This window comes from Mustela nigripes, chromosome 17 (genome assembly GCF_022355385.1).
Source record: "Mustela nigripes isolate SB6536 chromosome 17, MUSNIG.SB6536, whole genome shotgun sequence".
Classification (NCBI taxonomy): domain Eukaryota; kingdom Metazoa; phylum Chordata; class Mammalia; order Carnivora; family Mustelidae; genus Mustela; species Mustela nigripes.
Window position 1 is genome coordinate 55,339,750 of NC_081573.1, and position 24,433 is coordinate 55,364,182.

Here is a 24,433-nt window from a genome sequence, read left to right on the forward strand (position 1 = left end):
GCGGGCTTCCGGGCGGCGGCGGCGGCGGGCGCGGCGCGATGTGCGAGCGGGCGGCGCGCCTGTGCAGGGCCGGCGCGCACAGGCTGCTCCGGGAGCCGCCGCCGCAGGGCCGGGCGCTAGGCGGGCTGCTGCGCTGGGTGGGCGCCAGGATGGGCGAGCCCCGGGCGCCGCTGGTCCCCGACGCCCCCGACGCCCCCGACGCCCCCGCTGCGGACCCCGGCCCCGGCCCGGGGCCCTGCTCGCCGCGCGGGGGCACCGCCGTCATCCTGGACGTGAGTACGCGCCGGCCGGGACCCCAGCCCCCTCCTCCCCCCACCCCCGGGCGCTCCCGACACCGCCCTCCTGCGCCCCCGCCGGGACCCGCGAGGCCCCCTCCTCCCCGGGCGGGGGACCCCCGGCCCTTTTCCCCTCGGCGGCCCGGAGCGGGACCCGCACCCGGCCCCTCCGCGTCCCAAGAGCGCGACCCCAGCCCCTCCGAGTTCCGGACGGTCTCCATCGCAGTCTAGCCTCCTCCCCGGACCACGACGGTCCTGCTCTTCCCACCCCCTCCGTCCATTTCTCGGGATCCCCACCTTCTCGGAGCTGGAGCCGGGACCCGGAGTCCTTGGACCCGGCCACCGCCCCCCTACTTTTGTGCTGGCTAAATCCTTACCCTTTCCCCAGCCCTGTACCTCAGCCTGTACCTCATCCCTGTCGGGACGCGAGGCCCTGCCGCCTCCGGCCCCCTCCTCTCCATCCCGATGCCTGCCTGAATCCGTACTTTTCGGAACCCCCCCCCCCCGCCGCCCCTTCCAGGCTCCGGTGCCCCTTCTCTCATCCCGGTCGTAGACCAGGAGCCCGGGTTTTCTCATGCCCAAAGCCCCTTTGCATCCCGGGCACCGGCGCTCTGTGACAGTGAAGCCCCCTCCCCACCTGTGTCTTCTCTCCTTCAGGAGAGCTGGGGCCACCCCCATCTGCTCTGAGCCCGGACCCCTCTGGGCTCCCCCCAGCCCCCACCTCCACTAGGAGCTCCCTCTCTCCATTCCTTCCATACCCTCGACTCAGACCTCCCCCCATCCCCTCCCTGATCCGCAGCACCCACCCCTGGGAAGCCCACCTCCCCCTCCCACCCGCTCCCCAGGAGTGGGAGGAAGATCCTGCAGGAGGGACTGCTGGGGGGCGGCGTGGGAGACCTGCTCTGTAGAGCTAGGGAGAGGCGCAGGGGGCTTGGTTCGGGGCACCGCCCCCACCTCCTAACAGCCCAGCGGCAGGTTGTGCCTGTGCCCTGAGGGCCCTGTACCCGGTGGGTCTGGGGGGAGAGTTGTGTCTGTGTGTGGGATCCTTGGGGGGCGCGGAGCTCCTCTCCCCTTCCCTTCTTCTCTCCTGGAACCCACAGTTGGCTCTGTGCAGAGGGGGCTGGGCAGGGCAGGGGGAGCTGTCCTGTGGGTGCTTGTGGTTGCCTGCGGACACGCGCATGCTTGCACAAGCACACACACACACACACACACACACACACACACTTGCGTAGCCACCCTTTCTCCAGACCCCAGCGTAGTTCAGGGGAAAGCCCTGTCCAGATTCTTCCCGTTCCTAAGTGTACAGGCAGCGGGCTCCGGGGTCCTCGTCATGCTGGCGTGTGTGGGCTCTGAGCCTCCATTTCTTCATCTGGGAGACGGAGTGGTGCGTGGGGGTGGGGAGCGGAGTCCTGGAGCCCCATCACGTGGTCTGCTTCTATTGCTTGGTTGTCGTGGCCATCCTGGGCCGCTGGGGGTGGGACCCTGGCCTCAGGGCAACTTTGCTGTTCTGAGTAGGGGCAGGGCTCTGGTCCTTGCCCCCCCACCCCCGCTCCCGCCCCAGGCACGGGGGGCTCCTGCCCAGGTACCCCAGAGCAGGGTTTCAGCTGAGGGAAGGGGGTGATGTCTGAGAAGCCTTCCTGAGCTGCGGCTTCAGTGTGTCACAGTCTCAGGTGCTTGGGTGGGGGGGGTGACATCTGTCCTTGGCCCCAGGGCCAGAACCAGAGGTCGGATGGATGGTCAGAGGCGGTGATGCCTCCCCCTGCTCCTTCTTACCAGCACGGCTCACCTCGTCCTGCAAATACCAGGTCTTGGCTCACGCTTAGAGGGGTGGGTGGCTGTCAGCTCCCCCCGCCCCTCCCCCTGCAGCCACAACCTCGCATTTGCAGCTGGGGTGCCGAGCTCTGGGTGGCCCTGCTTCCACCCACTCCCCCACCTGGAAAACAATCCAGTGCCAGCCCCCAGCTGGTCCTCGAGGTTTCCTTAGCGGACATCTCTCTTGGGGCCTAATTGACAGGGTTCCGGGAGGGGCGCAGCGGCTGCGTCCCCAGGACCACGGATGCCGAGTGTGGGACTGCGCGTAGCTCGGTGGGTGCGGCCGCGTGGACCGCCCTCTCCGGAGGCACACCCGCAAGCGTGTGGCTGGGTGTGAGCCTGTGTGTGCACGTGTGCGCGCATGGCTGCCAGTGTGGCCGTGGGCAGGCTGGCGGCCCAGAAGGAGAGTGGGCGCTGCTTCCTCGCGGGCGGCTGGGAGGGCTCTGCCTCGAGCGTCCCTCCCGCCCTGATCCCAGCTGGGTCTTCTCCTGGGGGAGGGGCTGCTCTGCTTCCCAGCACCCGCCCCCCCCCCACTCGCCGGGGAGTGGGATCCCGGGATGAGTCAGAAGCCACTGGAGGGCGTCTGCCCCTCTGGGGCCCCGGCTGACTGTACTTCTCTTCCCTGCAGATTTTCCGCCGGGCGGACAAAAACGGTGAGTTTCCCTCCCAGACTGTCCCCTGAATGAGGCCCTGGCTCTTTCTGTCCTGATGCTTCAGGGAGAGGGACCACGGGTGGGGGCATGAACAGCCTTGCACCTAAAGGTTCAAAGTACAGGATGCTGAAGTCAGAAGGCCACAACCCAGTTCTGCCCGGGCCTCAGTTCCCTGTCTGTACAGTGGGATTCCCGTGGTTCGTACTTAGTAGGGGTGCCACAGGGATTCGGGGAGTTGGCATCTGTGGTGCCCGGGTGTTCTGCGTATTGTAGGTGCTTGGGGGAACCTCAGCCCTCAGACCGCTGGAAGGGACCAGAGCAGCCCAGGGAGGGGGTGCCCAGCGACCACCCTTTAAGGGGGACCCCAGCCTCACTCCAGGCCCTGGCCCATGTCTTCCTCGCCGCCCAGAGAGGTTAGTGACTTGCTCAGGGTCACCCAGCCTCATGAAGACAGGCCAGCTTGTGCTGCGACCCCAGGACTTTTCCCCATGTCAGGTGTCCTCCCCAGCGATGTGAGGGGCACGCTGTCGGGGCCCGTGGATGGGACATTGCACTCCTCCTCGCTTCTTAGAAGGTCTTTCCAGTATAGGAGGGAGGTGGAGGCCTCAAAAAGGACCAGGTTTCCCAAGGGACACCTGAGCCTCACAGCTGCAACCAGGAGCAGCACAACTTCACATAAACACCTGCGTCCTTATTCCCAGGGCCAGCACCACCCTCCGTGGCTTTAGGGAACCCATCGTCCCTCCGCAGACCTCAGCTTCCCCATCTCTAAAGTGGGCTCATCGGTTGCTCTTAACTCGCCTGCAGCCTTGGCTGTTGGGAAGGCGCAGGGGGAGATGTGTGAAGGGTGGGGAGCAGGGGGTCCTCGGGCCCCAGCGCCTGGCCCGCGGGGGCTGGAATTGCAGGTGGCCACTCTGGCCCGGGGCCCCGCACCCCCTCCCTCCCTGACCCATCCCCTCCACGGTGTTGGGGTGGATTGAGAGGCCTTGGGGGAGGGCCTTGCACAGGCCCGGACTAGAAGCCAGGGCCCAGAGGTCTCCATCCCCTGCCCCTTGGCGTGATGATGATCCCTCCCAGGCCTCTGGGACACGGGACTCCCGGCAGCAGTTCCATTTGGAGCAGGGGGGATAGATAGGGCTGCGGGGGCCCTGCAGTGACCTCCAGAAGCGCTTGCGGCACCTGGGCGCAGACGGCCTTCGAGGTTCAGCGGGGGTCGAGGGGCTCGATCCCAGACCTGGATGCAGGTGTCTCTCTGGCGTCTTCATTGTGCCGTGGCCTGGGGCCACGTGGTCACCTTCGCCCATTATGAGTCCCTGGCTAGTAGGAATGTGGGCTTGTCCCTGCCGTGGGCACACAGTCCGTCTTTGCAAAGGTCTGTAGGCTTTGAGGTCACGGGTCTGTTTCCTGCCGAGTGCGGCTCTGCACAGCTGTGGGGCACAGCAGGAGTCTGGCTGCCGGTCTCCCTGCGGGCGGCCGTGGCTCTGCGTGGCCTTCCCTGGACACATCCAAGTGTGCGCGGACCCGTGTGTGTGTGCACCTGCCTGGTGGGGGTTCGGCACGCCAGTCTCCCTACGGGCCCATGTGGGGTCTCCTCCTAGTCTCCTGTTGCCCCGTGGGAGACCGTGTTTCCGCCCCGTGAGCACAGCAGTGGGGTCCCTCGACATCACTCCGTGGCCCCCATGGAGGCCGAGCCCATCCCCCTCCGGGGGCCTCAGGTCTTCCCGGTCTCTGTACTGAGGGGTCGTCACCGGCTTGATGTCGGTCCCAGAGGAGCTTCGGGGCCTGTGAGGAGGTGGAGTCCCTTCTCTGTCAGAGTCTTGGCTCTTGTGACCTCAGGCTGGTCACCAAATGCTTGGGGCCTCAGTTTCCCCATCTGTAAGTGGGCCTGATGACACCGGGACTGCCCTCAGAGGGCCCTGGTGGGACTGTTGCCGGGTCTGGGTGCCCAGGCCATGGGGAACCGTGATTCCAACGCCACCCGTGGGCGTGGACGCTGTGGTTTGCCAACAGGTGTTTGGTTCCTACCCACGCTACCCCGAGAGCTCACGGCCCGGGGGGCTTCCGGCAGCCACCCAGCACCCCCTGTTCCTCGACCTCATCGGGGCTTCAGTGTGCTTCTGCTGGGATGAGAAGCATCACCCTCTTTTTAGCGATGCCCAAAGCACGGCCCAGAGCACGCAGGGGCGGGACTGCCGATCCCGGGCTGGGTCGCAGCGAGGGCAGCGGGGACTGAGAGCACGTCCGGGGGCGGGGGGGCCGGGATGAACCCGCAGGGGCGGCCAGAGCCGCAGACGGACGCACAGATGGGTGCTGGCCCTGCCCCGGGCACCCGCAGGAGCGATGCCCAGAGGTGCAGGGTGGGTTATGGTCTCGCGGGAGAAGCGTCCGGAACCCCTGGGCCAGGGGCTCGGGGCCAGCCGTGCTGGTGGCCCCCGGGGGGACGCTTCTTTGTTGAGACAGAGCGATCGTGGCTCCTGCGCAGAGGCTGAGGGTCAGGGGTCTGCCCGCAGCCCGGCACGAAGCCTGGGAGGGTGGCGGGGGTGTCCAGCAGCGCCCGACTGCGTTCCTCCCCAGGGACATGGACACAGCCAGAGGCCTGGCATTTGGAAGGTCACGGTGACGAGGCTGAGCTCATGCTCGTTAGCAAAGACACCTGCCCGCGGCCGGCGCAGTGTCCTTGCTGGGAGGGGGGTGCCAGGCCCTCTCCTCTGCTGGTACAGAGGCCCCGGGGAAGGAGCCAGGAGCTGTTCCTTCCCTCATTAGTGGAGCTGGGCTCATTAGGGCTATGGCAGCACATTCAAGGTAAATGTCAGCCGAGGAGTCTGTGCCCGGGAGGCCGGGGGGGGGGGGGGGCCTCCCTGCCTGCCCGCCGAGTGCAGCGGGCACGGAGGAGCCTGGACAGGCGGAAGGAGGGGAGGCAGGGAGACGCCCCCCACACCCCCGAGGCCGCACCCGTGCAGCCTTGAGTGGTCAATCCCCGCCCGCTTCCCCTCCCCCGCAGTGCAGACCTGGCCTTGCCCTTGGGGGGCGGGGGCTCTCACCAGGCGACTCTGCCCCTGGCCTGGGGGGCGGCATGGACTTGGGGGCCAGTTGGCTGAGGCTCTAGCTCCAGCTGTGGATCCCTTAGCGGCTCTGGGTCTCGGTTTACCGCTCTGGAAAATGGGAGTCTCGTGAAGACCCAGTGGCCCGCGTGTTGGCCGCAGTTCTGCACGGGGCCTCCTTCCTGGCGCCTCAGGAAACTTGGAAAGTCTCTTTTTCACAGACTGGAAAGAGCCTCCATGGGCTGTGCGTCGTTTACAGCTGGTAGCGTGAAGGCCTTTTTATGGTTGCGTGCGTGTGTGTGTGTGTGTGTGTGTGTGTGTGTAGGGGGTGGGGCGGGGCTTGTCTGCTTTGTTTCGGGGGGAGCTCTTGTTTTTGAAAGCTACAAAGTCATTTCCTTCTGTCACGCGGAGGGAAGCGGGGAGTCGCCCTTGGCCGGGCCCGGCCTCCCGCACAGGCACTCGCTGCCTCTCTCCGGGTCTCCTGAAGCTCGCAGGCCTGATGGGCCAGAGGGAAGGCAGGTGGAGGGAAGCCGAGGCAAGGTGCCAGGGTCTCCCTCTGCCGAGCTGGTTTCTGGGCCCTACTTTGAGCCCCTGCAGAGTTTGTGGGAGCAAAGAGAGATCGTCCTGGGGCCTTTACAATACAGGAATGGGAGCATGGGTGGTTCTGTCGGTTAAGCGTCTGACTCTTGATTTTAGCTCGGGTCATGATCTCGGGGTCCTGGAGTTGACTAGTTCATCTGGCTGTTCGCTGGGCAGCGGAGGTTCTCCGGCGGGAGCTGATCTGGAGATTGGGGGATTGTCAGCCTCGGGCTGTCTTATCTCTCAGACACCAGCGGTCCCCCCCCCTCCCTCCCCTGCAGACGACGGGAAGCTGTCGCTGGAGGAGTTCCAGCTCTTCTTTGCAGATGGCGTCCTCGACGAGAAGGAGCTGGAGGGCCTCTTCCACACGATTGACTCTGACAACACCAAGTGAGCCAGGCCTCCCGCTGCTGGGCTGGGGCGGCCTCCCGTGGGTCTGGGGGGACCCGTCTTCCTTCCTGGCGAGGCAGTCAGTCTCTGTGTTCCACTCCCCTGGAGGGGCAGGAGACCCAAAACATCCCCGCACCTGCCGACCCACAGGTCAGGTCTGGTGGCCCCCGCTGGCTGGGGTGACCGGGCTGTGGGCACAGGGACGTCACATTGGTCGGTTTGTCTGTCCTGGGCACACGTGGCTAAGAAGGAACAGACCCTCGACGCTACAGCGTGCCCACACGGTAACGAAAAGGGGACATTGGCAGTGACCTCCACCTCCTGCTAACTCAGCCCAGTTCTGACCCAGGCACCTCGTGCTCGTCCCCAGTCCCAAGGGGACCTCTGTGACCTTGATCTTCACTGATCCTGTCTTAAACCAAACTGACCAGGTACCAGTCGTAGTTCTGACTTGAGCTCCTCTCCACCTCATAAACCCCGTCATAACCCCCCGAACTTGCATCTCAGAACCAGCCAAAACCTCTGGCCTGACCCATCCCTAAGTCAAGTGCAAAGTGTACATTCTGCTTATACCTGACCTCACCAACTCACTCTTTCCCTGGGAAAGAGCAGGTTTGCTGAGCCGGGGTCCCCTGGGACAGGCTGGAGGTATCCCACACAAGGAGCAGCCACCAGGCGTGCCTGCAGGGGACCTGGCACCGTGGTGACCTGGACCAGAGGTTGGGGCTGCGAGTGTCCTGGGAGGCACAGGCCGGGGACCAGGGTGGGCAGGTGTCCTTATCTGGGAAAGGCCACTGGAAACAGCTTCCTGCTGCAGCCCTCGTGAAAGGCTTGGTTTCTGCAAACAGATGGCGGTTTCTGAGCACTTCCTGCAGTCCCCCAGGGAGCTTTGAAAGGGGTCTGTAGGTGGCTTCTGGTTTACTCATTGTCGTGGGGCCTTTTGTGTTGGGCCGGCTGGATGGGGGAAGGAGGCTTAGGCTGAAATCTTCAGCTGAGTACAGTTAAAGAGGCTTCCTCTCTGCAGGACTTGTCAGAACATTTAATATGGGATGTGAATTGGAGGAATCTCCAAGACAGGGCTTCCAGAGCCTTGAAGCTAGATTTCTTTGGCCGTAGGAGCCTTCTCCCAGATGCATCTTACGGAACTGGGATGCCAGGAGCTCTCCAGCCAGGGCAGTTCCTCCTCTCTCAGTGAGGGAACCGGGGCCTGGAAAGGGTCCCTTGGCCTGTGCCCCCAGCACGGCCCACCACCGCGTCTCCGTTCGGAGGCTGCTGCCTGCACTTTCCCCAGCGCGGGTGGCATTCTGGGGCTTAGTCTCCTCCGAGGAAGGACATAGCCCTCTCCGAGCTGTAGGCATGGGGATGCGGGACCCCAGGGCGAGGGTGGGGACACGGAGGGGAGAGACCCAGCAGGCAGGCATGCCCTGGGGGAGGCCCATACTAGTTATGGGCCCCCCAGTCTCTGTCCCATTCCCTCCCTTCTCCCAGCCCCTGGCCGAGGCCCGGTGCGGTCTGTGTCCCGTATGCTCCTGACAGGGGCAGCAGAGTGGGGGAGGGGAAGTGAGCGGGGGTGGGGTCAGAAGAGTTGCGGGGGGGGGGGGGGGGGGGGGGGGTAGAGTTCCCTGCTCTGTCCTTGGGAGGGAAGCGTCCTCGACCTCATGCGTGAAGCAGGGCTCGCGGGGCCTGCGTGGGCGCTGACGGACGAGGCACCGCAGGCAGCCGGGGCCGTGCACGCTGCGGAGGGGGAGGGCGGATGGGACGGGGACGGGCCTGACCTGAGTCTCCCTCCTTCTCTCTGCAGCCACGTGGACACCAAGGAGCTATGTGGTAGGTGCCCAGCTCTGCAGGGACCAGGCCTGGGCTGGTGGGGTGGGACTCGGGGGAGCCCTGAGGGCACAGGTGGGAGGTGTGGGGAGCCCCGCGAGGTGGGGTCCTCCTCCTCTGCCCCTGACCTCAGCTTTGCCTTCCCTCAGATTACTTTGTGGACCACATGGGCGATTATGAGGACGTCTTGGCCTCCTTGGAGACCTTGAACCACTCTGTCCTGAAGGCGATGGGCTACACCAAGAAGGTCATGGGGTGTGGGTGGCTCCTGGGGCTCCGGGTCTGGGATTTCCTCCAGAGCATCCTCAGCCAAGGGGCCTGGACTTGGGATGCTGAGCGCTGGGTGGGTCTGGCTCTGGGGTGGGCTTTCCTGGGGGCTCCCGAGGGCGCTGGTGGAGGCGGGTGGAGCGCGTGGTGCACAGCCCCGTGCTGCGGTGTCTGGTGTGGAGCGTGAGGCCGTTTCCTGGAGTTGCGTGTGGTCTGGGCACGCGGTGCTAGAAAGGGAGCTGTGGCCTCCCCGAGCCCTCCAGCGCCCTCGGACGGGAGAGGGACCCGAAAGTCTCGCGCCCTCCTGCAGTGGGGTTATGGGACGGCAGGGGAGGGAAAGGCACAGGTGCCTGTGTCTGCGCTTGGCTGAGGACTTGCACAGTGTCCGGTGTGAGCACCCTGTCTGGGCGGCAGGACCGCTCAGAGTGTTGGGAGCAAGCCCGGTGCAGGGACCCCTGCATGTCCCAGAGAGTGGTCTCTCCAGCAGCTCTGCCCCCAGTGCTGTCACCTGCTTGAGTGCCCTGAAGGAGGACAGGAGGCAGGGAGCGGGGACCGGGTTGGGGGCTGGGTGTCGTGCCATCTCTGTTGAAGCTCAGGGGCAGAAGCAGCCCGTCCCCCAGCCTCGGGGTCTGCACCCCACTGGGCCGGGGGCTGCTGGAAGGGCAGGCATCAGAGAAGGGGTGCCCTGGGCTTGCCGAGGACCCGCACTGGCCAGCCCTGGGGTGGCCACGGTCATACGGTCACCAGTCCCATCTCGTAGCTCTGCAAACGGGCTCTGAAGAGGGAACCCTGCAGAGTCCGCCAGATGGCCGTCGCTGCGGGCTCAGTGCGGGGGCTGCTGAGGCAGGGACCCGGCGGGAGGTACGGAGCACGGCCCTGGACTCCGGGCCCACCTGGGGGGTGACAGGAGGGCCAGTTGTTCCTGAGGGGGTGCAGCGCACTGAGCGAGGCGTGCAGGGAGGGAGTGCGGAGTGGAACGTGGTGAGGCACACGTAGACCGGACTGAAGGACGCCCGGGCCGGTCCCTTCCCCCCGTGGGCCTCAGTTTCTCCATCTGTGGAATGCAGTGTTCACCTTCAGCCTTCAGGGGATTGAATGAAGTAAGGTCTCCCAGCCGCTTAGCACAGGGCCTGGCACAGAGCAGAGGTGACCTGTCCTAGCGTGAAGGCTCCTGTCGTCTGCCCGGACAGAAGCAAGACGAATTCTGTACGTTTTTTCCCAGTGGTTCTCGGTTACTGCGCCGCGTCTCTCGGAGAATCCCTTCCTTCCGCTCTCAGAAAAGCCGGGCCTGGTCCTGAGCCTCCACGTACCGACGGCGCGCGCCTTTCCTCCCGTCCGCTGTCTGAGTCTGGGTCTCAGAGCCTGTCGTAAAGACCGTGTAGGAGCCGCTGCCTGTCGTCGCCTGGATTTGGGGTGGACGTTCTGAACGTCGTGGGTGGGCAGTGGGTTTGCAGGCGAGCGTGGAGAGAGCCCAGACCCTGGGATCCCGGCCCGGACCAGGGGTAGCTTCCCAGCTCCACGCCTGATGGGCCGGGAGACGCACCCCACGCGCCCCCCTGGGACCCCTCGGGGATGGAGCCGCCCCCCCAGCGAGGCCGTCTCAGGTGTCACCCAAGGGCTCGCTTCCTTCTGGGTGTCCTTCTGGGTCTGCCCATCACTCTCCCGGGGGGACCTCAGTCTCCGTCAGGGAGAGGACTCGAGCATCTACCAGTAGGACTTGGACCAGTTCTCGAGAGTCTGGTCTGGGAAGCCAGGCGCACGGGATGCTCGGGGCGGCCTTCTGGGCGTTTCCAGCAGGACCCCTGACGGCTGGTGTTGGCAGGAGCAGCGGCATTTCTTTTCCCGACTGGTTTTCGAACCGATTTTTGCTGATCGCCATGCAGCTCGTGGTCCTCTGGGATGCTTCCCCTGCGTCCGTGTCGATCCGTGTGGACCACTGGCTTCCGGGGCTGCAGGGTCCCGGTCACGCCGGGACCCGGTGCACTTGGCTTCTCGGTTCCTGGGGCGCGCGGCCCTCTGATTTCTGGGGTGCGTCCTGCTGCCTTTCATTCCCCCCGATTCAGCCACCGCGTCAGGCTTCCTCTTGTGGCTCGTGATTTTCAAGTGTGTTTCTCCAGTATTTCTCCACTAATGACAATATTAATACCAGCTCTATTTTTAGAAACCTCTTCAGTCTGTTAAAATATATATATATATATTTTTTTTGCCTTCCCTTCATTACATTTCGTCTTAGGAGGTCGTAGTGAGTCTTTTAAATTTCCTTTGGATGGCGTGAGTCTCCTTCAGCTCTTGGCGGGGTGGATTCTATTCTTGGAGTGTCTTCTGCGGAACATTCCTTCACTCCCTGGGAGAAGCCCCGGCGGGCGCCCGGACCCTCTGTTGCAGCGCTGAGCTCTCGCTTGGTCTCCCTTGGAAATAGCGGCTGGACATTGATTTGGGGATGAATTGTGGGTTTGGAAGATCTTGCTGTGTGTGAATCCGCTTCTCCACCACGGAATCCTTTTTTTATTCAAAAATAGAAGGAACTTATCCAGGAAGCTGGGGTCAAGGTCCCCCTCGGGGGAGGGGAGGGGGGAGTATATTCATAGATCTTTGAGGTCATCTGGTTCCAGTGAAACATTTGACTTTTTGTGTCCCTTTTAGTGCTGTTTCAAATAAAACTGTCATGGACACATTCAGCTTCGCGATCAGCCATGCATAGTATGTTGATGGTTTTTTTTATTAACATACTATGTATTATTTGCTTCAGGGGTACAGGTCTGCGAATCATCAGTCTTACACAGTTCACAGCACTCACCATAGCACTCGCTGTCCCCAGTGTCCACCACCCAGTCACCCCATCCCTCACTCCCCAACCCCCAGCAACCCTCAGTTTGTTTCCTGAGATTAAGAGTCTCTTATGGTTTGTCTCCCTCCCAGTCCCATCTTGTTTCTTTTTTTCCCTCCCTATCCCTCAAACCCCCAACTCTGCCTCTCAAATTCCTCATATCAGGGAGATCATATGATAATTATCTTTCTCTGATGGACTTATTTCGCTCAGCAGAATACCCTCTAGTTCCATCCACGTCGTTGCAAATGGCAAGATTTCGTTTCTTTTGATGGCTGCATAGTATTCCATTTGTGTATATATACCACATCTTCTTGATCCATTCATCTGTTGATGGACATCTAGGTTCTTTCCATAGTTTGGCTATTGTGGACATTGCTGCTGTAAACATTCGGGTGCACGTGCCCCTTCGGATCACTACGTTTGTATCTTTAGGGTAAATACCCAGTAGTGAGATTGCTAGGTCATAGGATAGCTCTATTTTCAACTTCTTGAGGAACCTCCATGCTGTTCTCTAGAGCGGCCAAACCAGCTTGCATTCCCACCAACAGTGTAGGAGGGTTCCCCTTTCTCCACATCCTTGCCAACTTCTATTTCCTGACTTGTTAATTTTAGCCATTCTGACTCGTGTGAGGTGGTATCTCACTGTGGTTTTGATTTGCATTTCCCTGATGCTGAGTGATGTGGAGCACTTTTCATGTCTGTTGGCCATCTGGATGTCTTCTTTGCAGAAATGTCTGTTCATGTCCTCTGCCCATTTCTTGATTATTTGTTCTTTGGGTGTTGAGTTTGAGAAGTTCTTTTTTTTTTTTAACTCTTTTTTTTTTTTTTTTTTTAAGATTTTATTTACTTACTTGACAGACAGAGATCACAAGTAGGCAGAGAGGCAGGCAGAGAGAGAAGGGGAAGCAGGCTCCCCGCTGAGCAGAGAGCCCGATGCGGGTCTCAATCCCAGGACCCTGGGATCATGACCCGAGCCAAAGGCAGAGGCTTTAACCCACTGAGCCACCCAGGCGCCCCAGAGTTTGAGAAGTTCTTTAGAGATTTTGGATATTAGCCCTTTATCTGATATGTCATTTGCAAATATCTTCTCCCAGTCTGTCAGTTGTCTTTTGATTTTGTTAACTGTTTCCTTTGCTGTGCAGAAGCTTTTAATCTCGATGAAGTCCCTATAGTTCTTTTCGCCCATGCTTCCCTTGCCTTTGGCGATGTTTCTAGGAAGAAGTTGCTGCAGCTGAGGTCGAAGAGGTTGCTGCCTGTGTTCTCCTCAAGGATTTTGATGGATTCCTGTCTCACATTAAGGTCTTTCATCCATTTTGAGTCTATTTTTATGTGTGGTATAAGGAAATGGTCCAGTTCCGTTCTTCTGCATGTGGCTGTCCAATTTTCCCAACACCATTTGTTGAAGAGACTTTTTTTCCATTGGACATTCTTTCCTGCTTTGTCGAAGATTAGTTGACCATAGAGTTGAGGGTCTTTTCTGGGCTCTCTATTCTGTTCCTTTGATCTGTGTGTCTATTTTTGTGCCAGTACCATACTGTCTTGATGATGACAGCTTTGTAATAGAGCTTGATGTCTGGAATTGTGATGCCACCAACTTTGGCTTTCTTTTTCAACATTCCTCCGGCTATTTGGGTCTTTTCTGGTTCCATATAAATTTTAGGGTTATTGATTCCATTTCTTTGAAAAAAATTGATGATATTTTGATAGGCATGGCATTAAATGTGTAGATTGCTTTAGATAGCAGAGACATTTTCAAAATATTTGTTCCTCCAATCCGTGAGCATGGAACATGTTTCCATTTCTTTGTGTCTTCCTCAGTTTCTTTCATGAGTACTTTATAGTTTTCTGAGTACAGGTTCTTTGCATCTTTGGTTAGGTTTATTCCTAAGTATCTCATAGTTTTGGGTGCAATTGTAAATGGGATCAATTGCTTAATTTCTCTTTCTTCTGTCTTGTTGTTGGTGTACAGAAATGCAACTGATTCTGTGTATTGATTTTATATCCTGACACTTTACTGAATTCCTATATGAGTTCTAGTAGATTTGAGGGGAATCTTTTGGGTTTTCCACATAAAGTATCATATCATGTTGATGATTTAAAAAAAAAAATCTAAAATCTTCTTTGACCCCAAACAGGAACTTGATGGAGATTGAATTCAACAACACCTATGCTTCTGTAGCTCTAGTCTTATTTTAATGTTTGTCCTGTTGGGCTACGTTTTAAAAACTTCTGTTTGCCAGTTTTACCTGTTTGCTTTTTTAAAACATTTTATTAGTTATTTTAGAAAGAGAGCATGTGAGCAACCACTGGGGGAGGGGCAGAGGGAGAAGGAAAGAGAAACTCCAGCAAACTCCCCACGGAGCACAGAGCCTGACTTGGGGCTCCTTCCCGATCCCACACCCCTGAGATCACGACCTGAGCCAAAATCAAGAGCCAGACTCTCAACTCTCTGGGCCACCCCCGGCGCCCCCAGCTTTGCCCCAGATGCCCAGCCCCTCGACACATGTCTTTCCATTTCCCGCTACGGTTCCTGCTGTAGCTACGGTTTCCAGGCTTCTCTGGTCCGTCCTGCGTCCGCAGGCTGGTGGTCACTGCTCTTTTCCACGTGGGAAGAGCAGGGCTTCCGTTCTTCTGACAATCCGCTGGACGTCTTAAGCCTTGACCTTGGGTGTTTTCCCTGCAGCTGGGATTCTCGGGATTCGGGATTCTCTCGTGGGGCGGCACCTCCTCGCTGACTCTCCCCGGACCTCTGCCGCATCCCTGCTCATCCCGGGCTCCCCCGTGCAGTCACCGTGCGGGGAGGGAAGTGAGCAGCCCCGGTTTCCCCGCCGCGCTCACACCGTGTGATTTCCAGGTGATACGGTGCTTGAGCTGTTTTGATAATGACCTCGTGGGTGCTCAAGTGGAAGACGGGGTCATCCTTTCCAGAACGGGAAATCGGAAAATGGCTGTGCCTTCTGTGTTAGGACATGTGTATTCCTAAGACTCGTTGCAAAGAGGGGAACCGTGTCTCTCGTACAAATGAAAAATGCATATGCAGTCCCTCGTTTTGGCCAACCCCAAGATTTTTATTTATATTAGAGGTGCTAATAACATCACCGCGCCACTCCTTTTTTTTTTTTTTTAAAGATTTTATTTATTTATTTGACAGAGATCACAAGTAGGCAGAGAGGCAGGCAGAGAGAGAGAGGAGGAAGCAGGCTCCCCGCTGAGCAGAGAGCCCGATGTGGGGCTCGATCCCAGGACCCTGAGATCATGACCTGAGCTGAAGGCAGAGGTTTAACCCACTGAGCCACCCAGGTGCCCCTCCTTTCTTTTTTTTTTTTAAATATTATTTATTTATTTGAGAGTGACAGAGACTGAATGAGCAGGGAGAAAGGGAGAGGGAGAAGCAGGCTCCCCGCTGAGCAAGGAGCCGGGCTCTGGACTCGATCCCAGGATCCGGGGCACATGACCTGAGCTAAGGGCAGACGCTTAACCGCTGAGCCACCCAGGCCTCCCCTCACCAGTTACTCCTTAAGCTTTGGTTTCAAAGTTGAGAAAATCACTTAAAGCCATAAGGCTTATTATTATTATTATTATTATTATTATTATTTTGTCTCCAGATAGGAATTTTCTTCAATAATTTTAATCTCAGAAATACAGAATTCACATCTCTCATTTACAATTACTTGGGTCGCATATACAGTTTTCATACCAAATCTTTATATTATTTACCGTATTGTCTCTATTTAATTAAAAAGTACTCATGATTTAATTTTGAACTACTTCAAAGTAGGGACTGTGAATAATCAAAATTAAGAATTATTTTTGTTACTCGTCTTAGCTTCCTACTTTCTGTATCATTAGTATGAATATTGAAAGGACTCGGGCATTAAGGTGAGAACCTGTAAGAGGTCACAGCTAGCTCAAAGGAAAATTCAGAGAACACACACCATGTAGAGAAACGACCAGGAATTCTGGAATGACTTTGTGAATAAATGCAGAGTTGGCCCCTGTCCCCAGTGACAGTGACAGTCCCTTGCACTCTGCCAGACAGAATTCATGTGTGCTTCTGTAGATGAGAATTCTATTCTACGTTCTACAGTTTTAAGAGTCACTCTAAAACAAAGGAAGACTTAGCACAGAGGTACGAGACCGGAGACCCAGTAAGAAGCTTTCTTGTCCAATGTGAACTTTCACACTTTCCTGGCAATACTCTTTCCATTCCTGTTTCTTTTTCTTTTTCTTTTTTTTTAAGATTTTATTTATTTGATAGATCACAAGTAGGCAGAGAAGCAGGCAGAGAGTGTGGGGGAAGCAGGCTCCCCGCTGAGCAGAGAGCCCTATATGGGGCTCGATCCGAAGATCCTGAGATCATGACCTGAGCCAAAGGCAGAGGCTTAACCCACTGAGCCCCCCAGGTGCCCCTCCATTCCTGGTTCTTATTGTCCAATTTATCTGTCCTCTGAGACCGTGATGAGCTAATTTGTCCCGCTGAATGATTTAATCTCTGTATTTTTAATGTGTTCCCTTACTATATTTTTAGCTGTGTTGTTTGATGCATATAGACTTCTGTTATGTTTTTATTATATAAATGGTACAGGTTTAATGTCCAAAATTTAGGAAATAGAGAAAAGTATGAAGAAGAATTTCAAATCGTTTCTGACTCACACCATCCTCACCACTGTTAATCACGTTAGCTTATTACCTCTGAGCTTCTTTTGTTCCCCTGTGACTCTTCAATATACTTAATATCGTTCTGTGCACAAAAACTTATTTTTTGCCTTTTTTCCACCTAATATTTTAGCAAATACTTTTCCCACATTATTAAAACTGTCCAGAAGCATCTTTTAAAATATTCATATTTAAATGTACTTACTGTTCTGCTCTTTGGGGCATATTAGAATATTACCAGGTTTTTCTATTACAAATAATACCGTAACCTTGGGACATAAAAATTTATGCACATTTTGCAGGATTTCTTCAGGATGGGTGATCAAAAGTGAAATGACTGGGTCAAAGCATATGAGCAGTCCAGGGCTTGGGTATAAAGCAGAATTGCTTTAGGAAGTGGCTGCGTCCCTCTGAGACCCCATTGCCATGTTTATCTATCTATTTATTTATTTATTTTTGAGATTTTATTTATTTGTGAGAGAGAGAACGCACGCACAAGCAGGGGGAGCAGCACGCAGAGGGAGGAGCAGGGTCCCTGCTGAGCAGGGAGCACGATGCGGGACTCCATCCCAGGACCCTGGGATCGTGACCCTAAGCAGAACACAGATGCTCAACCGACTGAGCCCCCCAGAGCCCCTCCACGGCCATGCTAATAGCCACTTTCTTACCCTTTGCATGAAGGTTCAGTAGAGCCCTGCCCTTGCTCTGCTAGATTTTGCCGTTTTATCCTGACCCTTCTAACCTGTGGAATACCGTGTCCTCTAAATCCCATCCTCGAGTGACACCACGACTTGTCCTATTCATCTGACCAGATTTGGTGGCAGGATTTTTTTTTGCACAGGCTTGATGTCGTTCATCTTCTGCTGCTGTTTTGGTTCAGAAATGCTTCCATGTGGCTCTCATTTCAAGTCTGGGACTGTGTGCTTATACGAGGGAACTCAGGGTGCTTTCTTCCTTTCTTTCTTTCTTTTTAAATTTTTTAAAAAAGACTTTATTTATTTATTGGACAGACAGAGATCACAAGTAGGCTGAGAGGCAGGCAGAGAGAGAGGGGGGAAGCAGGCTCCCTGCCAAGCAGAGCCCAATGTGGGGCTCGATCCCAGGACCCTGGGATCATGACCTGAGCCGAAGGCAGAGGCTCAACCCACGGAGCCACCCAGGCGCCCCAGGCTGCTTTCTACTTGCTTTTATTGTTACACTCTGTCAGCTCTGCCTGCTGTTGGACTCTTAGGCTTCCCGGGTTCTTCCTCTCCAGGTCCGCTCTCTTAAGAGCTGTTGACTGGGATTTGGAAGGGAAACAGTGTAGCTTTCATTGTTCACTGGCCACGTAGCAAGCAGGCGCTGGGTGGGTGCCCTTGGCGGCTTTTATACCTACCTAATAAAAGACATTTCCTGTACCTCTTGGTGGAATTAAAGGACGTTCTAGGTTTTCAGATTATTTTTTACTGTGCTTGCACCCTCTTTATTGACATAATCCAGGGGGATCAAAATGAAGTGATGATGAATCTTTTTTTTTTTTTCCTGGCCTCTCTAACCTTAAATTTAATGGCACCATCACTTGCTGCCACTTCTCACGACTTCCCGGACCACGAGTTCTTTCTCTGATTCGACCCTGGGTATTTCGAGGGGAAATTCCGAGGCTGGAACGGCGCTCACTTCAGAGATATGCCGGTTTCTGTGTCATGTGTCCGCCTGGTACAGAATTCCCAGATCTGATCCTTTCCTTCTGGAATCTGTGGATTTGGTGTCTTGGCTGAGGCGTTGGTGATGGAGGAGAGATCTGTAAAGGCGGCATTTTCACCCCTTGGGAAGATAACTGGTCTTTCTGGAGTTCAGCTAGCCACTTCCACTCCTGGGTCTTTGCAACCTCAGCCACAGGTCTAGGTGCTTCTCACTCACTTGCTGCAGCTCATTTTTCTGCCTGATGGTTTCTAGCGGGTTTTCTGTCTTTGCACATAAGTTCTTACCCCATTATATCTTCTTGGCTGTTCATTCATCCGGGGCCCCGCTGATCCCTGGATTGAGAGCGCTTTCGGCCGACGCAGGGGAGGGTAATCAGTCACCGAAACGCTTTAGGGGACCAGAGCCTTATCTACCTTCTGCCGCAGAGTCCTTCTCTGGCAGGGCTCGTCGCTGTCGCCGGGGTTGGCACAGGCCAGCCCCCTCCACACACCTCCCTGCGTGTGCCCGCCCCCGCCCCCGCCCACTCCCCACGCCTGCCTCCGTTTCCCTCTCTGTCTCTAGCCATGCTTCCCCTGTGCTCTCATTGCTAATTAATTTGCAGTCAGAGTGACAGATGGCTTGATTTGCTGTCCTTGGGAGCCCTGTCCACCCTGGCCTTGCGGGGACTGGGCAGAGTTCCACGGCGCGGGCAGCTGGCTGCGGAGGCGGGAGAGGCCACAGCATCGGCGTTCTGGGACCCGCGTCCCCAACACGGTGCCCTTTGATCCCTTATCATCCTTGAGCGGCGCGGCTGAGCCAGAACCTTCTCAGTCCCACCGTCAGGCCTCTGAAGCCACGGGGCTCTCCTCTGGATCCCGGAGCCTTGAGAAATGTCTTTGCGGCTGGCTCTTGACAGAAGGCGCGACTGCATCTCCCGCCACAGAGCGAAGTCTGTGGAAACCCTCCTCCTCCTCTCCTCACTGTGCTCCCCTCGTGGCCTCGGAGTCTCCGGCCCCTCCGGCTCCCCCTCCCCCGCCCGCGCCCCCTGCTGCCCGCTCCTGCTGGGATGGCGTCTCCCACCTTTCCTTGAGGGGGGCCTGTTGAACCGCTCTGGTCGCTCTGGAGTCGTCTTCCGTGTCTCGGAGGAGCACACGGGGGCCCGGGAGCCCGAGGAATCGTCCTCGGAGGAGGGAGGGGGAGGGGGTGTGTGTTCTCCGGGCATTATTCTTCCCTGTCGCAAGGGCATCGGGAACGCCACCGCCAGGGAGCACACTCGTCCCCAGCCCTCACCAGCGTCACCTTCACAACGCTGTCCTCGTGCTCTTATCACCACCACCGTCACCACCACCACCGTCACCACCACCGTCACCACCATCACCGTCCCCATCACCGTCATTGTCACTGCCATCTTCGTCACCGTCGCCGCCACCAACACCCGTCTTCACCGTCGCCACCCGCATTGTCCCCGCCATCATCCGTGTTACCAGCGTCAGCTTCGTCCTGATCACAGCAGCTGCTGGTCACTGAGCACTTGCTTTGGGACAGGCACCACCCTGAGCATTTGATATCCGTGTCGCCGTTCAGTCCTCCAGATGACCTGGGGAGATAGATGCTAGGGTGACGCCTGTCACCGTCCCAGAGGGGAGGAGCCAGTCCACGGTGCAGCCAGGGCTCCGACCTCGTCTCCAGATCCATAGCCTGTGTCCTGACGCAGGAGCTCTGCTGTCCCCCAGACGCGGGTGGCCCTGGGGTCCCCCTTTCCTCCTGCGAGGCAGACGCCAACCCCAGGGGCCCCCCCCCCCCCCCCCCCCCCGCGGGGCACCCCCCCCCCCCGTGCCCCCCCCCCCCCGGCTCTGTGCCAGACCCCACCCCTAAGTTCCCTCCCCAACCCCTCTCGCATCTGTGCCCCTTCCCTCCACAGGTGTACGAGGGCGGGAGCAACGTGGACCAGTTTGTGACGCGCTTCCTTCTGAAGGAGACGGCCAATCAGATCCAGTCGCTGCTCAGCTCTGTGGAGAGCGCCGTGGAGGCCATCGAGGAGCAGACCAGCCAGATCCGGTGTGTCCCGGGCCCCCCTGGGTCCCCGGGGGCTGCGTCGCCCACGGCATCTGCTGCTTGCTGGGGCCACGTGTGTGCTTGGGGGCTGGGGGGGGGGCCTTGGGCAAGGGGCTGCACCTCTCTGTGCTCCTATTCCCCCATCTGGAAAGTGGGGGCGATTCGATCCTTGCCTCGTCAGCGACAGGAGCGTGGAATGAGGCGCTGTCCGCGCAGAGCACGGGGTTTGCGTGCGGGACCCGTGCGCGTTGGGACGCACATGCCCGCGGAGGTAAGACCGTTTCCGAGAGCCTGACCGGTGCGCCACGTCCCTGTACCTCTCACTTAGGTTGTTCCCTAGGACCGTTCTATGATTTGCCTCGTTTTTGAAACCTGGAAGCTACGTGGTTGCCATCACTGGAGAAGCTTCCGTGAGCCGTCAGTGACGTAGCTAGAAAACCAGTCTCCTGTGATGCAGGGAAGCCTCAGGCCTGCCCTCCCCTCCGTCTGGGGGTCTCAGAGGCCTTAAAAAAAGAGTAGCAGCCCCAAACCCCAGAAGGGAAGAGAAGTGCAGTGATTTCAGGCTGCGTTTGCACGTCCCAGCCGGACAGGATTGCAAGAGTTGCTCAGGGACGCTGTTCCCCAAATGTGCGTGCTCTGGGCACCCATGGGCACAGCACCTGGAAAATGTCAAGTGCCGGTGCCCGGCCCCCGCTCGTGGCCCCCACCCATGGCCCCCACCCATGGCCCCCACCCGTGCCTGCTGGATCGGAGTCCAGGGTTGCTGAGCCCACCACTCTGCCTCCGTCCGCGCTCAGCCCTGTGACTAGAGGGCTGGTCCCCAGAGCTCTGGAGGCTGACATGGAGCTTCCTTTCATTTTTGGGTCAGCATCTGGATTCAAAGCTGTGTGTTGTCTTTCGCGGTAGGACAGGTGTTGGTGGGTGCTGTCGGGGGCTGATTCCCTGCTCTGTGCATGTCCCGTCTTGTGTCACCAGCCCCATGCTGGGACCTTCCTTTGGGACTTTGGTGGCAGAGGGATCTGTTTGCGACGGGGAGGCACATCTCCACGTGCACTCCCCTGCCTTGAACCGCCCCGAATCTCCGCTAATTTGCCCCCAGGCAGCAGGTCCCCTTCGGCTCCCCTGCGCAGGTGCCAGCTACCCGTTCCAAGCCCAGGGCCCCTATGGGACTCCCCTGGTGCCCATTTGTGGTGTGACAGCCACGTTGGATTTGCTGCTGGTTTGTGGAGCATCAGGATGGACACCTCAAAGACTCCGCCCACCTTTCCCCTCCCGGAAGACTTGGGGTGGCCCTGCGTTATGGGGGGCGCAGCTTGCGGAACTCTCGGGATCAGGGAACACGGGAGACAAAGTCTGGAATGTCCCAAGGCAGGAGGAGGCCCGGGACAGGGCACGTTGGCCGTGTTGCGGGGTGTGTGTGTGGATCTCGGTGTATTTGCGGGTGTGGGGGAGTGTCCCGGCATCTCTTTGCACTTGGGTGTTTGGCCACTTCTGAGCCCTCACTCCTGGGCCAGACACTGTTGATGAGCTGGTGACACTGATGATGAGCTGCGTGTGCCCATCAGGGCGTGCCAGGGCTCTATGCCTGTGTGCACCATTGTGCATTGGGCGGTGGACAGGGACAGGACATGGGGCCTGGCTGAGGGCAGGAGCACCGATTTTTCTGTGCTGGTCTGTGCCCTCTCCAGACTCTCTCTTAGGGCTCCTGTTTTCAGAGAGGGGGCCTGTCGAGCTGGTATAGACCCAGGTTCCCTCCGCCCGACCCCAGTGAAGCCGGGAGAAGAAGCTGTCACTTCTGCTGTGGGGTGAGAGCCTGGCTCAGCGTCAGCCCTGGAATGGACCCCGACTCCCCTGGGCACAGACCCAGGGCTGGGTCATCCTAGAATGCCTGCCAGCTGTGTGGTCTTGCAGAAGGCACCTGTCCGTGGGCCTCCTTTACTGCTCAGGAAACCAAGGCCATTATGGCAGTCCCACGGGAATGGGACCCCATCGGGTCACCTGTGCGCATTTCTGCTCACAACGGGTGCTTAGTGTTTGTCCAAGTGGCCAGGGTCCTGCCGCCTCCGTCATCGGTGTGTTTCCTCCACTCCAGCTGCAGACAGAACCACAGCAAAGCCAGCCACGGCGTGGTGGAGACCTGGTCCGGAAGCGCCGCGCCCCCCCACGCCCCCAGCGCCAAGCTGGGGGCTGCAGAAGAAGGGAAGAGTCTCCCATCTGGTGAGAGAGTGGCGCCCTGGGAGGGTGGGGGTGACACCGGCGGTGGCCCGGATACAGCCTGGGCCTCCAGATGGGACTGGGAGGGCTGAGAGCGCCTCACACTTCCCACAATCAGCATCTCTGTTTCGTTTCCTTAGTCTCTGCAGACCCCAAGGAGGAGGGCCTGGAAGCCCAGATTAGCCGCTTGGCAGAGCTGATAGGACGGCTGGAGAGTAAGGTAAGCCCACCCTGCCGTCACCCTCGCCCCTGCACCCAGTGAGTGTAGGGTCAGGTCTAGAGTCTGACGGGAGCCCCGGACCTTGGGCCAAGGGGGAATGGGGGAACGGAGAACAAGACTAGGGGAAATGTGTCCCGTGTACCGGCCCGAGGAGAGGTGCCAGGGGGGAGGGGGAGCTGTCACAGGGCTGGGGGCAGCTGGGAGGGGCATCTCAGGGAGCAGGAAGGAGTCAGCAGTGGCCTGGATGGCCAGGCAACAAGGCTTCCTGTGGCTTTGCTGGAAGGTGGGCCTGGCCTGGGCAGGTGATGGCAAAAGGCAGTAGGTGCGGAACAGCAACGTCCCAGAGACGATTAGAAGCATTCCAATGACCAGATGCATTCATGGCCTCTTTCAAATATGGTTCAGTACGTCCACGGGTAATTAAAAAAAACGGCGGAGTCTCTACAGAATCCTGTCTTCCGAGAACATTTCACCACTCAGTAGGTCCTCACAGCACAACCCACAGGGGCCGTCCCCAGTACCGCAGGCAGAGCTTGGAGCCTGCAAGTCTGATGTGAGGCTGTGGGCGGGGCTGATGTCCCCTGCGGCCACTTAGCAGCTGTGTGACCCTGGGCCAGTGACATACCCTCTATGAGCCCCAGACTCAGAAGCATTCAGAGTCGTCCACCCCCAGCCTTGTTGTGAGGATGAAAGAAAATGAGGTCTTAGCCTCCCCCGAGCGCCTCCCCCGGAGCCTGCCGCGGTGAGCATCTACTCAGCGGTTGCTGGCCCTCGTTACTGGATGTTCTGACACCAAAACCCAGACGCATGTGTTTGCTTGGGGGACCCCGGGCAGCCGCTCCCCGCGAGCTCAGTGGTTACAGCCATTGTACGTGTCTCCGAAGTCTCTGGATTTTTCACATCTTTGGCAAAAGGGCAAAAAAGTACTTTCCTGGGTTTGGGGGTGAGGAGGGATCCGCGGGACCGGCCGCAGGGGAGCCTGGGGGCGGAGGCGGCCGTCCACCTGCCGGGGGCCGAGGTGGGATCCCCCTCCCCGGAAAGCCTGCCGAGTGGGCGCCGTGGGAACGGCTCGGCAGGACCCCGAGGCCCGGTTGCCATAACAACTCGGCGGCGCCTCCGGAGGGAGGTTGTTTGAAGCTTATTTTTAGCGCCCGGTCGCCTTAACAACCAGCTGGCTGGAGACCTCGGAGCACCTGGGTGTCCTGGAGATGGGGCGGGGCCCCTCCTGCCGGCCCCTGATTGGTCCAGGCCGCCGGCGGGAGCCAATCCGGGGTCGCCAGGGGGCCCCGCCCTCTGCGTGCCCGCCTAAGCCTGGCTGCTCTGCCTGGGTGGGACTGATGGGGTGCTGGAGGGGTTGGGGCAGACGTGGTGCCCCCGCACCCCCCGCCCCCAGGAGCCCGCCTCGGTGTTAAGGTGAGGGGCCAGGCACACCTCGGGCACCTGCAAAGCTCCTTGCAGCCCCGCGTTTCTGAGAAGTCCGCACCTTCTGCAGGACCCGCTGCAGAAATGAGGCCATTTGGGGCACAGGCGTTAGGGGACATCCTGGAGAATCTCAGAGGTAGTGACCGCACAGATCACAGGCCCGACCACCACTGGCTGTTCTCCTGAGTAGCAGATATGTCTCACAGTTGTGTGTCCTCCACACGAGAGGAAGGACCCCGTGTCCGTGACTGTGCGGGAGACACGGGCTGTCCCGTGGAGGATGGTCGGGAGCAGGCGCAGAGGTGGCCTTCGTGGGGTGCACAAGTTGGAGAAGAACCAGGAATCTGTGGGTGGGGAGGTGAGAGACCCTGGCTTCGAACCCAGTCTCCTCCAGTCACGCAGGTTTCGTGGCCTTCGGAGCCAGGGTTCTCAGCTCAGAAACAGCCTGAGCATCCGTCGGGTTGTGTTCTAGACCCCGGCACAGGGTCGTGAGCTGTGTGCACGCGGTTCCTGCTCTCTTGGGGCTCGTGGGG

The 24,433-nt window shown here is 58.5% G+C and overlaps 1 protein-coding gene across 2 annotated transcripts in view; it reads left to right on the forward strand.

Annotated features, from left to right (window-relative positions):
- Positions 1-38: 38 nt before the first annotated feature.
- The window catches only part of NECAB2 (N-terminal EF-hand calcium binding protein 2), a 27,804-nt gene continuing 3,409 nt past the window's right edge, over positions 39-24,433 (forward strand). For both annotated transcript variants that reach the window (XM_059381866.1, XM_059381867.1), the window contains exons 1-8: positions 39-272; positions 2,716-2,740; positions 6,642-6,750; positions 8,552-8,577; positions 8,724-8,821; positions 19,911-20,047; positions 22,137-22,261; positions 22,399-22,478. In XM_059381866.1, coding sequence (XP_059237849.1) covers positions 39-272; positions 2,716-2,740; positions 6,642-6,750; positions 8,552-8,577; positions 8,724-8,821; positions 19,911-20,047; positions 22,137-22,261; positions 22,399-22,478 — 834 coding nt within the window. The remainder of the gene's footprint in view (positions 273-2,715; positions 2,741-6,641; positions 6,751-8,551; positions 8,578-8,723; positions 8,822-19,910; positions 20,048-22,136; positions 22,262-22,398; positions 22,479-24,433) is intronic.